Source organism: Nannobrachium achirus (assembly GCF_963921795.1).
Source record: "Nannobrachium achirus genome assembly, chromosome: 4".
Taxonomy (NCBI): Eukaryota; Metazoa; Chordata; class Actinopteri; order Myctophiformes; family Myctophidae; genus Nannobrachium; species Nannobrachium achirus.
The window spans coordinates 21,206,154-21,225,069 of record NC_137813.1 but is presented as its reverse complement, the minus strand read 5'-3'; the positions used below and the strand labels follow the sequence as shown (position 1 = coordinate 21,225,069).

The 18,916-nt window shown below is 44.0% G+C and overlaps 1 protein-coding gene across 2 annotated transcripts in view; it reads right to left on the bottom strand.

Annotated features, from left to right (window-relative positions):
* The window catches only part of crebbpb (CREB binding lysine acetyltransferase b), an 81,569-nt gene that overhangs the window by 13,510 nt on the left and 49,143 nt on the right, over positions 1–18,916 (bottom strand). The window contains exons 8-18 of one of the 2 annotated variants that reach the window (XM_080724801.1): positions 18,615–18,752; positions 17,092–17,209; positions 15,021–15,177; positions 13,511–13,573; positions 12,888–13,009; positions 10,893–11,084; positions 8,179–8,565; positions 6,971–7,141; positions 6,237–6,417; positions 3,610–3,728; positions 1,434–1,673 (exon numbers count right to left, since the gene is read on the bottom strand). In XM_080724801.1, the coding sequence (XP_080580927.1) occupies positions 1,434–1,673; positions 3,610–3,728; positions 6,237–6,417; positions 6,971–7,141; positions 8,179–8,565; positions 10,893–11,084; positions 12,888–13,009; positions 13,511–13,573; positions 15,021–15,177; positions 17,092–17,209; positions 18,615–18,752 (1,888 nt within the window). The remainder of the gene's footprint in view (positions 1–1,433; positions 1,674–3,609; positions 3,729–6,236; positions 6,418–6,970; positions 7,142–8,178; positions 8,566–10,892; positions 11,085–12,887; positions 13,010–13,510; positions 13,574–15,020; positions 15,178–17,091; positions 17,210–18,614; positions 18,753–18,916) is intronic. The other variant, XM_080724802.1, reaches the window with a different exon arrangement.

The window sequence follows — 18,916 nt, the reverse complement described above, 5'->3', positions numbered from 1 at the left end:
CCCACAGCGTTCGAATCGATCAACCACTGCTGTGCTCCTGATCTACCGGTCATTAACTCATATGCTGCCATTTAACAATACCTTCGTACTCTTTAACTGCCATTCGTCTCCATAGACTTCCATGTAATTCATAGTGCACGGATCATGCACACCCATGCCTAGATAATGCACCACGTGTGTCCACATTGCTCACAGCTTTCAAACAAAAAAAATCCGAATGGAAATCCGTTCAGGCATTCATGAGATAGCAGCCATTATGTTTTACACTGTTGTGAGCTTGGAGGTCTGCTACCTGAGTTGTATGGGGGTTGTATGGGGGTTAAACAAGCAATTTCGCGATCGCTATCATGCCTACTAACGTTTTTGGGGTCCCAAAAAAATTTTTGAAAAAAAATTTTTTTTTTTCAAAATGGCGGAAATTCTCGGGTTCCTCGGGCGTGGCAGGGAGGGACATCGCGAAATTCTCGGGTTCCTCGGGTTTGGCAGGGTATGAGTTAACACAAACAATGCTTAGCTGAAACAATGTGGCAGTGGTTCTCAACCTGCGTTTCTGACAGTGAAAGTGACAATTTAAGGACTTTTAATACCCAATACCAAAACAGAATCAAGAAAAAAAAAGACCATTACTGCATCTAAAGTAATCAACAAACTATACTATAAAAACAGGTGAAACATTGGCCAAGTTGTAAAAATAATATAAGAGGCAAAGATTGTGACAATAGCCGATCCACAACCTCACAACGCCTCGCGTTTATACGTGCGGCGTTGTGAGCATGTAGATTAGGCTATTTTCACAACATTTCTCTGTGGAACCAAGTCAAACTAAATTGAATGCCTAAACTACTACATTCCAAGTGCTTGTCACAAATATGATTATTTTTTGGGGGGTTACAGCCTGAAAAGGTTGAGAAACCACTGCCTTTACCAGGGTTCCCACACATTTTTACCAATTAATTTCTAAAACTTTTCCGGGACTATATAACAATAATTCAGCTCAATAACAGGTCGCTTACTCCTATGCGCAATGCCCAAAGACAGGTAGTGTATGCCAGTGGTTCTCAACCTTTTCAGGCCGTGACCCTCGAAATAATAATGTTTTAACTGGGGACCCGGCACCCTGGCGAGCACTAAGAGTTGAGGAATTTTGTATAACACGGTTCTATTGTGAAAATAGCTGATCTACATGCTGTAGCATGTAGATCTGCTATTTTCACAATTTCTGCCTCTAATATTTGACAATTTGGCCAATGTTTAATTTGTCATTTCAGAGGTATTACCAAAATCAATAACCAAAGACAATGCATAGCTATGTTTTCCTGGACCTTCCAGGACCCTTGATAAATTCCAAAACTTTTCCAGTACTGGAAAGATATTTTTCTAAATTCAAAATATTTCCAGGAATTTCATGACTGTGGGAACCCTCCTCTCCTAACCTTCCTGCCGCAGCAGTAGCCCAGGCCCTGCATGACGGGGTCGATCTCGGCCTCGAACACCTCGGCCAGCTTGGTGCAGTACTTGTAGACGCGCGACGTCTTGCGGTTGTAGAGCCAGGCGTTGTTGAACATGACCCAGATGTCGTCCACGTACTGCCAGGGCTCCTGGTACTGGCCCGTGTCCAGCTTGCGCTTGATGGTGGACAGGTCTATGGGGTTCTTCACGATGTCAAAGTAGTCCTGCAGGAGGGATGATAATGAACCGGTAAACAGAGAGTTCACAACCCCGAAATGCCTTTTTTTCTATCGATTACTCAGCCCATGGAGACTTGAATTCATGGATGTTCTTTTGGTTTTGTCACATTCCCAAGACAATAATTTGAGGAGACTCTTTGTGTCTCCATAAGGAACAAAGCAGGCTCTTTGTGTCTCCATTCCACCGCTGGTTAGGGGTGCCACAATACTGAACCGAACCGGTATACCGAAGGGCCCAGTACCGAACTGAACAGTCCATACTGAATGAACCGAATTTCTTACTTTTTTTGGGTGTGGCCACATAAAAACATAATTTTAACTCTTTCTGTACACTTTTTTTTTGAGAAAATCTTCATCCTAGTATAATCATAATAACTGATTACCATGTTTTAGGGAGGAAACAAATGATTGCACCCCATCTTTAAAATTAACTGAACATTTTGGATTCTTTATTTTTTCATTTTCATTTTTTACTGTACCGAAACCGTACCGAAACCGTGAGCCAAAAACCGAGATACGAACCGAACCGTGGGCTGACTGAACCGTGGCACCCCTACCGCTGGTCATCAAAAAAGTAACAATTTATAATATATATCCATATATTCAAGTCTCCATGGGGTGAGTAATCGCTAGATTTTTTATTTTTTTTAGTGAACCCTTTAAGGGTTGATTCATACTCCACTTTTAGAGCCTAATTATTTCTTTGTCTAAACTATGATATGGCGTCATTCGGAGCCGAATTAATGGCGTGACGCCATATCATAGTTTAGACAGAGCCAAACCGAAATAAATTAGGCTCTAAAAGTGGAGAATGAATCAACCCTAAGCCTCAGTTAGGTCCCGTTCATCATCAATTCACAATTTAGGCATTTAGCAGACGCTCTTAATCCAGAGTGACTAACAATAAGCAAGAATAGCAGGTAATCAATACATCAACATAAATACATCAAATGCATAGAAATAGTAATCTAAAGGCATATGTAGAGCAAGAACAACCGTGGCCTAATGCATATCAAACTGGTGGTCCTTGAAATAAAAATAAAGGTTGAATGAGAATCACTCATCTTTAACCCATTTAGAACGGGTACACATTATAGTGTATCATTATTTTATGCTTTAACTATTGAAAAATAGCAGATATACAAGCTGACAGCGCGCTGCGAGCTTGTAGATCTGCTATTTTTGAAAAATCGTGAAAATTAGAATTTTGACCCGATTCTATAAGTGTCTTTTGAATCCTTCTAAGTTTTTTTGAAAAACCTATGTTTCTATGTGTCAGCAATCTGGCTCGCCATCGTCAAAGAAAAGGTTCTTTTCACTTAAAGGGGGCGTGACACGGCCAAAACAGCTAATTATGGCTATCAAATTAGCCAATTTTTTTAATGATGTCATGTACCCCCATGTTAAATGACCCAATCAAATTAATGTATTGTAGTTACTGTACTGAAAGTAGCCAATCGCTGGAGCCAGTTTTCACGCCGACACGCCCAGGCAGATTCACCGTGTCAGTTAGTAGTGAATCTGCCTGGGCGTGTCGGCCCCGCCTCCTTTTCAGACTGTTTGAAGGAACACCACATGACCTACTGTATCATAATGTTAGATTTCGGCCGGTGTCGCCACTCCTTTAACTGGAGCTCAGTCAGTCTGTTCTTGAGAGACTACTATGTCAGTGGTTCTCAAACCTTTTCATGTGAAGGACCCCCAAACTGGTATTTATTTGGCCACGGACCCCCCATCTCAAAATATCTAGTTCCAGGGACCCCCCAGAAGCAAAATTTGAGTTAGATTTGCACACATTTTCACGACTTTTTCCGCGCTGTGAGCTTGTATATCTGCTATTTTTCACTGGTTAAAGCGTTCAATAATCCTAGGCCTAAATGGGTTATAATTAATTGGAGTGAGGACAGGTATGGTGACTTACAGGGATGCCCAGCACGATGGGGTCCACGGGCTGTCTGAAGGGCAGGGACTCCGGGTCTTGCCTGTAGAGGGCCTCCAGCGTGGGCATCAGTGCTTGTCTCAGCTCCTCCGGCTTGAAGACTGAAGGGACGAACGACATTACCGTTATCTGAAATGCCAATCAGTGACACGGTGGCATGCAGTGCTCCTAATCTGATAGGAGTTTATGGTGGGGAATGCTACAGTCCCCCAGCGAAACCCAGCGTCTGACTGAACGATAACAATTGCATCATGAATGGAACACGTTAATAACTGTTGGAAGGACCATACCAGTGTAAACGCGTCATTGTCTACGCACAGCTTTGGCCATCTACTGTACACAAACAGACCATTTTGTCATTAATTGCTTCATTTTTCAGACGTCCCGGTTGTTGTACATTTGTTTACATTTTGTCCAGAGTCAATAAACCGCTACCAAATTTGAACATTAGCTTAAGCCATTGTCTGTTCTGATGAAGGTCGAAATGACCGAAACGTCAAAATAAAGCTACTTTTCTATATTTTCTTGCAAGTTCAACAGTGTGCGGGTCCACTTTGATTTCACCATCAGAGAAACCTCCTTGTTTATGTATCTTTGTCCTACGCACCTGGTAACTAACCTTTGAGGTGTGCATCAGCCTTTTCCTAAACATTAGCTTAAGAAAAGATTGAGCACAATCTTTTTCTCCATAGACTAATTGCGACCGTAGGTCGCATTTACTACCAAAACCTCCACAGGCTGTCTGTCAGTGAGTCAGTCAGTCAGTCAGTCAGTCCGTCACACTTTTGCCCTGCTCATATCTCCACAACCGTTGCCCCCATCCATGCCAAATTTTGCACACACACTCCTTGACTGCCAAACTACAACCTCCAAAGACCCCCGGAGCCCCAGGGACCCCCAGGTCCCTGGGGGACCCCCAGATGTAAAAAATGACCAAATGTGCTCACACGTCACACTTTTTCCCTGCTTATATCTCCGCACCCGTTGACCCGATCCATGCCAGATTTTACACACACACTCCTTGCCTGCCAAACTACAACCTCCAAGGACCCCCGGAGCCCCAGGGACCCCCAGGTTCCTGGGGGCCCCCCAGATGTAAAAAATGACCAAATGTGCAAAAATGACCAAATGACCACCCCAACGGGGCTGCTCACGGGGAATTCCTGGGGACCACCAACTCCTGGTGCTCCAGAACGGAGGCAAAAGTGGTGGCGCCCCCAGTGGAGGACCCCCTGCCACTGCAGCGCACATAAAATGCCGTAACTCGGGCTAGGAGCGTCCGGGAGAGCCGGGGCCGGTACCTATTCGTCCGCCAAGGCAACGCGGAGACCACACCCCTCATTTCTCACATGGCCCTATTCTAGCGCCACCTTCACGCCGATTTTTAAAACACATTTTTGGACACTGCTCCTACAGTTTTTGCCCTAAAATCACGAATATCACTACACAGCATGTCTACACTCATGTCATCAACATGGATCAGGAAGATTTTGGAAAAACACATTTTTGCCCTATTTGTGGAGATAAGCCACCTACGGTCGCTTATCTCCCGATTATGGAGTCTTACTGGTTTCAGCTAAACTTTGATGTGATTTTAAATGACTGTATAACAACAATAATGCAACTTTTCCGCAGTACAATTAAATGTACAAATAAATGTCCATGCATCACAGAAATAATGGAGAAAATGGTATACTTTCCAAAATGGCAGGCAGAAATGCCATGTATATGTCACAGTGTTTTTGAGACCCAGTGAGACCCAGTGAGATCGCCGCCTTGATCCACGCAAGACACCGCCGAGCGAGTGAGTCGCCGTGTCGAGTGTTGCGAAGGTCGCATGAGCCGACACGGCGCCGTTAGAAGCTGTAAACCAGGGGGCCAGAATAGTAAATATTGTTGTGGGGACTGCCATTCAAAGGGAGTAGCTGCATTGGAAAACGAGCGCTCCTGGTCTCAATCTCACTGCGTCTCAAAAACACAGTAACATAATATATACAGCAAGTCGTGGTCAATAAGCTAAACGTTGCCAGACCACCGGGAAGGTTCTTCATACAGGGTTCCCACACATCTTTACCAATTAATTTCCAAAACTTTTCCAAAACTTTTCCAGAATATTTTATTTAACCCGATTTCCAGGACTATATAACAATAACAAGTCGCTTACTCTGATGCGCAATATGCCAGTGGTTCTCAACCTTTTCAGGCAGTGACCCCCGAAATAATCATATTTGAAGAGAGTTGAGGAATTTTGTATAACACGGTTTTATTGTGAAAATAGCCGATCTACATGTAGATCTGCTATTTTCACAATTTCTGCCAATTTGGCCAATGTTTAATTTAATTTAATTTCAGTATTAACAAAATCAATAACGAAAGACAATGCATAGTTATCCAGGACCTTCCAGGACCCTTGATCAATTCCAAAACTTTTCCAGTACTGGATTTTTTTTTTCTTCTAATTTCAAAATATTTCCAGGAATTTCATGACAATGGGAACCCTGACAGTAACATATATACAGCAAGTCGTGGTCAATAAGCTAAACGTTGTCAGACCACCGGGAAGGTTCTTCATAATTATGTCCAATGAAATCAACAATGGGCGTTCTTACTTTTCCTGCGGTTTTGAGCAGGAGAGGTGGTTGACGTGCTGTTAGCGCCGCTCTCCTCCTCCTCTTTGGGTTCTACTTTGATGTTGGGCTTCTTCTCCTCCGTCTCCATTGGCTCTTGCTTTGGCTCCGCCCCGTCCGGCTCCTCCTTCTTCACCAATGGGGGTTTGGTTTCCTCTTCCTCCTAAGTGGGGAGACGGCAACATTTGGCTAATCTCATCTTTGAAAGAATTTTAGTTCAGAGATTAAATACAGGAATGTAATACTCTGGCGCTATATGTCTCTGCAACACTGGTACAAAGAGACTTTTGAATATAGTTTGACAATAAATAAGATTTGTACTTGTTCGTCAATATTTAAACATGTGTGGTCAAACGAAGCCTAAGCTCAATTTAGCCACAAAGAGAAACGGCAACTAAATAGTTCTAACCATGGGGATATTTTCATGAACTTATCCAGAAAGTCATGAACCTGTCATCTTGAAAAGCATAAAAATTAAAAGCAATATTAAGCCTCTATCATTAAGTCAGTGGTTCTCAAAGTGGATTCTAGGGTCTCTGTGGGTTCCTTTAGACAGAGGGTCTAAAATTTACCCTTACAAGTCTGTAACTCTGACAGTGTACGAATGGAACCAAAAGAACCCTAACAGGTTCATTTGGTTCCATTTGTACACTGTCAGAGTTAAGGGGAGACCTTGGAATTTGAAAGTTTGATAAACGCTGAGGTAGTGTGCACACCTCCATTTTTAAGTCCGTCTGCTTCTTCCCAGAGCTGCAGTCATCCTCCTCATCTTTCACGTCAGGTTTGCTGTCGCCGCTCATGTCAGGCAGGGCCTGCTGGGAGCTGACCTCTGCCACAGAGCCAGGGGTAGGCACTCTGTTGTCTATGCTGGCTGCCGCCTGGGACAGCTTCAGGTGGAGAGAGAGACATGTTATCTATGCTGGCTGCTGCCTGGGACAGCTTCAGGTGGAGAGAGAGACACATGTTCTGACACTGAGCGTGGAACCAAAAGGGCTGAGAGGAGTCAACTTTGAATGGCGACTTACAGTATGACACCAATTCACACAAAGCAAGCATCCTATTTGAACAACTCCAACGAAAACACTTAGCCTTGAACCTCTATTTAACATCCCTTTGAGCACTTTCAACATGTCTCTGCTATCGGACTGACTCCAAAACATTAATTCTTAGTCTTCAGGAAATGAAAAAACATCCAGATCAAGTGGAGTTCTTTTTCTAACCAACACACAGACGTAAAAGGTGTTCAATCGCACTGATTCATGAAAAAACTATAAAAAATAAAAAAAATAGTTTGCTGGTTTCTGCCAGACAGCGACGACATGTGGTCCCTATTTAACCACTTTCAACATTTGTGGTCCCTATTCTGAGAATCTTACAGTATAGGCAAAATGTTTCCCAAAATGTCCACATTTTCAAAAACAGCTAAAATAGAAAATCTTCAAGCTTGGTTACAACTCACTCAAATTATAGACGTGCCATTTTCCCTATTGGTTATATGACAAAGCATACTAGTAATAATGATGATAATTTGAATTATGATGAGAATTATGATGATAATTGTGTTAGTTATTGGTGGAATATTTGCTAAAGTACTTTTGCACATATGTAGAATGTGTCCTCTGCATTTAACCCATCTTACTAACAGGAGCGGAGGCTGCCATTAATGGAGCCGTTAAGGATTAAGTGTCTTGCTCAGACACCTCCACACAGACTGGGCAGCTCAGGGGGGGTCGAACCACGACCTTCTGATTACCATACGACCCCCTCTACCCACTTAGCTACGGCTGCCCTTTGTGTATACAAGTATATAAGGCTTAAGTGGTTAAAGGAATGCGTTTGGACCAGACCTGCAGGGAGAGGTTCTCGTGACTAAGACGCTAGTGAAGGGAACATCAGGGAGGGCATGGCTTTAGGGCTGTCTCACCGGGGTGCTGGGGTGCTGCGGCTGAACAGAGGTGGGCTGCTGCATCTGGCCGGGGGGCTCAGGCTGGGGCTGCAGGGGCGTCAGAGGCTGGGAGGGAGCAGGTGGCGTGCCCAGACCCGAGGGGGGCCCGGGCAGGCCGCTGGGGATGTGGGTCGGGGTGGAGTTTGGCCCGTGGGTCGGGGTGGAGGCGGGCGTGGAGGGCTGGGGCTGGGCTTGCGGGGGAGCGTGGTGCTGCTGCTGCTGGGGTGGAGGTGGCTGCTGCAGGTTGGCAGGGGCATTGGGTGGAGGGGTGGCGCGGAGCGGGGGCTGGGCTATGGGGCCACAGGGCAGCTGGGGGCCCAGGGAGCTCAGGGCATTCAGGGGGAGGTTAGAGTTCTGCTGCTGCTGCTGGACGGGGAGGATAATAATAATAATAATAATAAACCTTTATTTCTATAGCACCTTTCAAAATCAAGTTACAAAGTGCTTTACAAGAGGAACATAGAACATCAAAGGACAAAAAAACAAAAACAAAACATACACACAAGAGGTTATAAGGATTAAAAACAATGCAGAAAATTAATGCATGGAAATAATTACAAAGCTTGCATAAGGTAGGATACAATACATAAAAGTGGAATTAGGGATTAAAAGCTAGTCTATAAAAATGTGTTTTAAGGAGAGATTTAAAACGGGGGACTGACTCAGCGAGGCGAATCTCGAGGGGCAGGGCATTCCAAAGGGAGGGGGCTCTAAAAACAAAGGCCATATGTCCTTTGGTGGTATAATGACCTGTAGGAGTGTCCAGGAGTGCTTTATTAGCGGATCTTAGTGAACGTGAGGGCACGTAATCCGTCACAAGATCTGAAATATATGATGGGGTAAGGCCCATCCTGGCCTTACACGTAATAAGGAGGATTTTAAAATTGATTCTGAAATCAACTGGGAGCCAATGCAGAGATGCTAGAATGGGTGTAATGTGATCATATTTTCTGGTACCAGTTAAAAGACGGGCTGCTGCATTTTGAACTAATTGGAGACTATGGATAGATTTTTTTGAAAGACATGTATATAATGAGTTACAGTAATCGAGACGGGAGAAAATGAAGGCATGGACTACTTTTGACAGATCGGAAGGGGTTAGGAATGATTTGATTTGAGAAATATTTCTTAAGTGATAAAATGAAGATTGAATGACCTTTTTTATGTGTTGTTGTAGGCTGAGTTCTGGGTCGAAAGTTACACCGAGGTTTCTAACTGTGGTTTTAAGGTTGGGAAGTAATGGGCCGAGGTTTAATTCGATCTGGGCTCTAGCGAGGGGGGGGCCAAACACCAAAACTTCTGATTTGTTTTCATTTAATTGGAGGAAATTGTTATGCATCCAGTTTTTTATGTCGGTTATGCAGTTATGAAGTTAGAGCCACCGTGAGGATAGAGCCACCGTTAACAACCGAGGCCCCTTAGTAGGCCTGTCACAATTATTACATAGTTGCCTAATCGCAATTATTTGAAATAATCGCAATTATTTTGTCATAATCGTTTCCATGTTGAAAAATGTTCATGTTTTCAAAAATTATGAAAATAGTGGAAATGTCCGATCTACAAGCTCACAACGCATCGCATTGCGACCCGTTGTGAGCTTGTAGATCGGCTATTTCCACTATCTATGTTCTTTTTAAAGTATAAAGTATCAAATATGTCAGAAATGTCTTTGTATATTTAGCTTATGTGTCATATCTGCCATGTGCAACTTCAAAGCCTAAAAGCCAATCAGAAATGTAATTGTCAACGACAAAAACACATTTAAATCGTTAATCGCAATTATTTCAGTGACAATTCATCGTCATGTAAAATGTCATAATGGTGACAGCCCTGGGCCTTAGCAGACGCTCGACTCCAGAGCAACTCACAAAGTGCAACATCGAAGTAAGCGGAGTAAGCATGAACGCTAGTCAACAAGCAACAGGGTAATAGTCACACAAGTAGAGCGCCAAGAAAACTATTCCGTGCTTCTAAGAAACCAGGATACCAGGTAAACATCAAACCCAACATCTGTTTAAAGAACATGCTATCTAAATAACATTCTTAACATTGTCAAGCAAGAATAACCTAAATTACAAAAACACAACAAGACAAGAGTATACCATCTAAAAAGGGTTACAAGAAGGGATACAAGGAGAGGTGTGCTAGGGCAGTGTTTCTCAACCACTGTGCCTGGGGACCTTTGGTGTGCCCCTGAGAAGGGTCAAGTGTGCCCCTTGAAACTGCTTGAAAGCCAGTATTGTATTTATCATTTTAAAAATGATTTAAACTAGTGAAAACAGCCGATCTACAAGCACAGCAGATCTACAAGCACACAACGGCGAGGCGTTGTGTGCTTGTAGATCTGCTGTTTTCACTACTGTTGTGTGACAGCCTTGTATGATGAAGCAGGGCTTTACTTTGCGAAGAAACGTACAAATGTGAAACTTGGAGATACAAGGTTTCTTCCCGACAGTGACGATATTTACACCCCCGTATTATGTTGGTGTGCCCATGGATTCTAGGGACATGAAAAGTGTGCCCATGCAGAAAAAAGGTTGAGAAACACTGTGCTAGGGGGTGAGGATGATGGTTACGTGGCCAGATAAACATACTTGTATGCACAGCACACTGTATACAAACCAACAAGTCCTTGAGCAACCAATATGATCTAATCAGATTGAAAACAACACCCACACATCAGTGGTCCTCACCTGAGTGACAGCAGCCTGTACAGTGGGCGGGCCCAGGCCTACATTCACATTCATTCCCCCTCCGGCCGCTGCAGGGAACTGGCCCTGGGGCATGAACTGGCCCTGGTTGGAGCCTGGCTGGCCCACCATGCTATTACCATGACTACCCATCATGCCTGGAGCTTGAGGCATCCTCGACGGCGACATGCCCATCTGGAGAAAGGGAGGGCAAAAGAGGTAAGAAGAGGAGAAGAAAAAAAAAAAAGCAAATGATTGTGGGAGTCGACATCCAGCGCTTGAACGTCTGCCAAGACCAATTGACTACATCTGAATGGAGCGCATCCTCCATACACAGTACCACCACGATACGCCCTTGAACAGGTGCCTGTTTATTGAATAAACTGTACATTAACCCATTCAGAACGGGTACATAATTTATTGTGTATCATTATTTTATGCTTTAACTATTGAAAAATAGCAGATATACAAGCTCACAGCGCGGCACCGAGAGAGACTACTATGTCAGTGGTTCTCAAACTTTTTCATGTGAAGGACCCCCAAAATGACATTTATTTGGCCACGGACCCCCATATCAAAATATTTCGTTCCAGGGACCACCCAGAAGCAAAATTTGAGTTACAAACGTTCGCTTTGAAAATACATATATTGAAAGATTTGCACACATTTTCACGACTTTTTCAAAAATAGCAGATCTACAAGCTCGCAGCGCGGCACTCGGTGCCGTGCTGTGAGCTTGTATATCTGCTATTTTTCACTGGTTAAAGCAGTCAATAATTCTAGGCCTAAATGGGTTAAAAATCCCACATGGCGGCTGATCAAAAGCAGAGAGGGGAACAACTTGAGCCATATACAGTATATACACTTTGTAGTACCATTTGCTAAAAATCGCAGAGAGCTTTGGACACACTTTTAGGATTTGCCCAAAATATAGATGCAAATCTGGGCCCAAGAGCCCTCCCTTCCACTGTTCCCCTGCCAGACGGCTGCAGTGACATTACAGCCATCCAGCTCATCAATGGAGAACCTGAGTCAAGATACTAGAAACAGTACTAGGATGAAGAAGAGTCAGATTAGGGCTGGGCGAGCTTCACGAAGACACAGAGACACTAATGAAATACCAAAGACTCGACAGGTTGTCTAAACCCAAGTCAAGACCAGCTGCGATGGTGTCCACGCAGGAATTTAACCGAGTTGCCCTTAGCAGTAGAGCATACATGGGCAACTGGCGGCCACATGCGGCCCCCACCCATCACTTAATGCGGCCCACAGGTTAAGAAGCAAAAATAGCCGATCTACAAGCTCAAAACGCATCGCAGCTGCGATGCGTTTTGAGCTTGTAGATCTGCTATTTTTGCTTCTATTGTATGCGATACTAGAATGACAAAGTACGACGTAACAATATGGAGTGAAGGTGGAAATATAGTGGCCCTCACCATCATCAAAGTTGCCCACCCTTAGCAGTAAAGGGATGGAGAACCAGTAGGAAGGAGTCTGTAGGACGTGAGTATCTGGGTTGTAAGGCCAGCTACCTGAATTCGTACAGAGAGTGACGAGTTCTCGCCAAACTGGGAATACTTTCTACTTCTGGTACTTTAAGTACATTTTGATGCCAATACGTTTGTAGTTTTACAAATGTAACTTTTGAATTCCGGACGTTTACTTGTAACATCGCAGTATTGATATGTTTATGCAAGTAAAAAATCACACCCAATGTGAAGTGAGCGGTGGTCGTGCTTGCATAACATCTTCAGACTAGGATTTGAGTCTAGGATGTACAGGCTATGCTACACACACACGTTTTGCTATGGCAAAACGCTGAGGAAAAAGGCTACAGACACAAGCACAGCCACTCTATGGAGCGGTTTACCACCACTCAAAAATAAGACCACCACTGGTAGAGAGTTGGAGGTGCCAGGCAGGGAGATGGAACGGAGCCACGGGGGCGAGACAGAGGGACTGACAGGGGAGATGCAGGAAGGATAAGAGAGATCTCACCGGGGGGACGGAGCCCATGTTCATCTGCTGTGGGTGGTTCATGGGGGAGGCGGCGCGCGCTCCCATGGGTGGCTGAGACATCTGCACGTTCTGCATCGCCATGGGGTTAAACTGATTGATTCCTGTGGGGACAGCAGACACGCACACAATTAAAGGCCTATTTACTGCACTCGGAGCGGTTGAAATTAAATATTCCATGGTCTGCTGAGCTCGCGGAGTCACCGAAATGGGCTTGGTTAATAATAATCATCAGAGCCCCGACTATGTCGTTCATTTAGGATAATGACTCTGGTTAAGAAAAACCGCACAGGGGTGCGGGTCATCTTGCAAAGTGTAAAGCTACTGGACTCACTATATTTGTCCTATAATCAATCAGTTGAGAGCTTAATGTTGAAAGTACATTTATAAAGGGAATTTGCACAATTTCTTTTTGCATTTTGTTGTAACCTTTTTAGTTTTTCTCGTGCGAGTCTCCTGTGAGTTTTGCCTGTGTATAAAAAAATGGACTGTGAAATTTGACTCTCTGACTTAACTAGGCTAGGCTAGCTCTGAAGGACAACCAATTATACGAGAATTGCAACACTAAATTGATCGTTCGCGAATGCAGAAGGGAACGCACGTACCTTGGGACACCTGCATACGACTCATGATCTGATTTGGCACGTTGGGCATAGGCACAGGTCCATCTGAGAGGCGGAGGAGAGATGAAACAGCGTTCATTAACATATTCACACGGCCATATTGCTTCATAGTCGTAGTCGGGAGAGTTGGGAGAAATGGCGTTTAACTCAAATGAGCTGTGCGTATAGTCTAAGCGATGGGACGATACGAAAATGTCATGTCACGATTATTGGGACCAAATAATCGTGATTTACGATATATTTTGATCGCGATATTCAAAATATGCCTAATATTTTTAAAATGCCACGAACCCCTGAATCCAGATTCTGGGGCAGACAATTTGCCAAAAAGTAGCCGATGCATGACGGTTGACAAATTCACGATATATTAAGATTTCTGCGATACGATTATTGTGAGTGTTTTCTTTTATTTTTAATCACGATAAACGATAACGATTATCATCACATCCCTAGTATAGACCATATTCACACTGTGGCCATCTTGGATTGCATCACCACATGGGGTGGCAACACGTCTGAGCCTGCATTACAAACCATTGTAAACAATGGAGAGATGGTCCCAAAATATGAGTTCTGTTCCACCAATATCCTTTGACCAAATTGACAAATGGGCAGATGACACAATGTCACAGCGCATCTTTTCCGGGACTTCAATTCAATTCAAAGGAGCTTTATTGGCATGAGGAAACAAAGGTTTACATTGCCAAAGCAAGTGCCTCTGGGAAAGAGGCATCTGATTGGCATACCGAGCTACTGTTTCTGTAACACGCACAGAAGGATTCCGTAAACAGTGCCAATACCTTTTTACAGACGCCCCAGAGCCGGAGGAGGCGTCTACCATTCCATGTCTATGTATTTTTTTTTAATATATATTTTGCAACCCATCTCACCCAGTGCCAATTGCCTATGTAATGCTGGGCTCTGCTCTCCCTCTGCCGCGCCTGGGGAGACAACGGACTGACCTCATGCTTCCTTCAATGCATGAGTCCAAGTTGTTTCTTTTCACCTGACAGTGGGGATTTCCCCGGGATGGACGTAGCGCGCAGAAGGAACACGTTATTCCAACCAGTTTCTTTCCCCTCCATCAATCGCCCCGGCTGGCCAGGGGGAGGCTATATTGAGACCAGGATTACTGCATGTTTTTGTATTAACCCTAGGAGACACGGGGAGAACATGCAAACTCCACACAGAAAGGCCCTATCGCCAACCCCACCAAGGGTGTGGGCGCTGATGACGCGGGGGGAGAAACACGGCCCCAGCACCCACAGCGTCCCCCGGCGGGAATCGAACCCAGGACCTTCTACAGTACCTGTGAGGGGAAGCGCTAACCACTGCGCCACCGCGCCCTTCTATATCTATGGTCGCCACCCCATGTGGTGACGCAATCCAATATGGCCGCGGTGTGAATATGAATATGAATATGGCCTATAGTCAACATTCTCAAAAATGTCTGAATATGCCAGGCCTGCTGAGTAGCATGGGCGGTACTCACTGGGAGGTCTAACAGCCTGACCAGGGCCCATGCCGGGCGGCTGGGGTCCCGCTGCGCCCACCATGCCAGGCTGTTTCTGCAGCCGCGAGCGTCTCTTCTCCTCCAGCTCCTTCTGGATCTTATAGATCTTCTCTGCCAGGAAATGATAGTACTCATCCTAGAGGCAGGGGGACAGGGTAAGAGATCTTTCAATGTTGGCTTTGTGGCCTAACAAATATCCTCTGCGACTCAAGCAGTGCTTAAATGTTAATTTAAAAAACTTAAAAAACTATTTGAATTTTATACAAAACATGCAGCTGAAAGTGTGCTCTATTAAATGTATAAAAAAACAACAGGAAACGGATTAAAAAGGAAGCAAACAAGAAAAATTAAGTGCTTCGCATTAAAAGAAGAAAAATCACACCCGTGTGAAGTGGAGCTGTGTGTGTGTGTGTGTGTGTGTGTGTGTGTGTGTGTGTGTGTGTGTGTGTGTAGATCATGTGTACCGATTTTTGTGACATTTGAAGAAAATATGTAGGAAAAGGAGCAAAAAGTGTGTTTTGGAGAAAATTCAAGATGGCGGAAAATCTATCCTGGCCTATATGGGGAGATGCGTCTTGACCCAAGGAATCCAGGGAAAAAAGAATTTTAATTTTCCGATCTACGGTTCAAGAGTTACGGGGCAAAACGTAAAGTGGGCCGTTATAGCGCCACCATGAGGCCGAGTGATGTAATTATTTTTCGATTCATTCTTAAAATCATTATGAATCTCCTCTCCGAGGTTTGAAACTGTAGCTCCTATGGTTTACGAGAGAAAAATACTTGAAAGTGATTTCTTGCATTGTCCCATTATAAGTCAATGGGGACAATTAAGCGTAGTTTTTTGCCGATTACGTCGGCATGGTAAGGCGGATCGGAACGAAAGGTAATAGAACACCATTCCCGGCCGAGCCGCACATTTTGATGTATATATTGCGCGAGTGGCGTAAATGGTGCGGCACTAGTTACGCGCCGAAGTCAGGCTACATACACACAGACAGACACACACACAGACAGACCCACACAGCCACGTATAGGGAGCTGCACACAGCTCCAAAAAAACAAATAGACAAACTTTGAAGGAACATAAAACAACAGGCAGTCTGTGATGGAATCCGGCCCTAACGCGTTGAGTGCTTTCAACAAGTAGAAGGACTTTAACATTGACACAGGAAGCCAGGGTAGTCCCTCTTTTGTTTTTGTTAGCAGTCTAGCAGCACAGTTCTGAATAATGGACATTTTAGGATACACTTCTGCAATGCAAAAAGTGCATTGCGGTAGTCCAACCTACTTGAGATACATTTATCTCTGCGTTATCCTCATGTCATTTTACAAAGTTATTACTCATCCCTTTATTGATTGCATTTCAGACAATCATGGAGCTTAAGGCACCTGCATCATGTGATTCAACCTATATGTAGTGGTCCAAAACCTTTCCTTTTTTGTCATTATATTAAAAACTATTTAAAATAGTGAAAATAATATATAATAATATATATAATATATGGCCCCACGCCTTCGGGACTGTTTATCACAGTACATTTGCACATACGTGAAATTTGTTCTCTGCATTTTACCCATCCTATAACAACTAGGAGCAGTGAGCAGCCATATACGGCGCTCGGGGAGCAATTATGGGTTAAGGTCTTGCTCAGGGACGCATTGACACATTGCTGCCTGACCGGGAATCGAACCGGGGACAACCAGGGGAACTGGTTCCCCAGGCAGGCTCCCTAACCACTCAGCTATGGTCACCAATAAACAATCTACAGAGATCCGCTATTTTCTATTTTCGTTTTGTGCGACAGTCTTGTTTGACGAAGCAGGGCTTTACTTTACGAAAACAATGTACAAATTTCAAACTTGGAGATACAAGGTTTCTGCCGGACAGTGACAATGTACAATTAAGTTATTATCAGCACAATGCTATGGAAGCTACCATTATGTTCTCTAATGATAACAGAGGAGCAAGTCAGACACCAAATATGAATATGAAACATGAACACAGAGCAGATAATCATGTCCAAACAGAAGGCTCTATGAAATGAGTTACCCTGCTGTTAGCAGACTCATACATGTCCCCCTCCACCTTGCGGGCGTATGCCACCAGGTTCTCCATGCGACGGTCCTTCAGTGCTGCAGGGTCTGGGGTGGGGAATATGGCTTGTACTCTGAAACAGGAGACAGAGTGGGAGATTACATTTAGGCCTAGAATTATTGAATGCTTTAGCTATTGAAAAATAGCAGATATACAAGCTCACAGCGCGGCACCGAGTGCCGCGCTGCGAGCTTGTATATCTGCTATTTTTGAAAAAGTCGTGAAAATGTGCGCAAATCTTTGAATATGTGTATTTTCAAAGCGTGTAACTCAAATTTTGCTTCTGGGTGGTCCCTGGAACTAAATATTTTGAGATGGGGGTCCATGGCCAAATAAATATCATTTTGGAGGTCCTTCACATGAAAAGGTTTGAGAACCACTGACATAGTAGTCTCTCAAGAACAGACTAACTGAGCTCCAGTTAAGTGAAAAGGACCTTTTCTTTGACGATGGCTGGCCAGATTGCTGACATAGAAAAATAGTTTTTTTTTTCAAAAAACCTTAGAAGGATTCAAAAGACACTTATAGAATCGGGTAAAAATTCTAATTTTCACAATTTTTCAAAAATAGCAGATCTACAAGCTCGCAGCGCGGCACTCGGTGCCGCGCTGTGAGCTTGTAGATCTGCTATTTTTCAATGGTTAAAGCATAAAATAATGATACACAATAATGTGTACCCGTTCTGAATGGGTTAAATAGGGAACTTTGCACGCTGCTGAGGTAAACTGTCTTCTTCATATACGGAAAAGGCCTGAGTGATCCCAGTAGGGCTGCAACAGTTAATCGAACTAATCGATTGAATTTATCATAAAAAATAATCAATGATCAATAATTCTATAAAATCAATGAATCCCCATTTCACTAGAGGCAAAACAATAGCTATTTTAGCATGAAATTGTTGTGCGACAAAGTAAAAAATACCCCTTTAAAATAAAAATAAATAAGAAATTTAAACCCGCTTCTCGATTAATCAAAAAAGTTACTGACAGAATAATCGATGACATCGATAAGCCCTAGATCAGGGGTCTTCAACGTTTTCAGGCCAAGGACCCCTTGGTTGAGAGAGAAATGAAGCAGGGACCCCCACAACCTTTTCATAGATTCCATATAGTTTCATGTTTGACAGCACAATCGTCATTGTTCTTTGGATTCATGTCAATTTGTGTTTTCAGATATTTAACCACTTGAACCGTCAATACTTAATAAACTTGACATTTCACTCTGTACTTAGTCTACTCTTTTTCTCCTGTACACCAAACCTCTGCCAAAAATAGCCGATCTACAAGCTCACAACGCCTCGCAGCGCGAGGCGTTGTGAGCTTGTAGATCTGCTATTTTCTGCTAAAGTTCTCAGGATAAGGACACTAGGGTTCAAGTGGTTAATATAAAAAAGGAGAAAAAACCCTAGGGGTCAAGACCCCTGTTGAAGACCCATGCCCCAGATCCAAGCGTGTGTGTGGTGCCACCATTGAACTCACAGTTTGTGCACCAGGTGGGTGCGGAGGTCCTGAGTGACGTGCTCGTGCCACGACTTTCTGACCCCCGTGGCGGACAGCGGGGAGGCGGAGGGCAGGCTGCCCATGGCCCCGCCCACAGAGCCATCTGCCATCAGCTGACTGGAGGGGACAGAGGAGGACGGCACACGTTATTGGTTGGAAAGGAGGAGGACGCCACACGTTATTGGTTGGAAAGGAGGAGGACGCCACACGTTATTGGTTGGAAAGAAACATGCTGTCGCTAACCACTTTCAACCTGGCATCTCTATTTGTGTAAGGTTTTT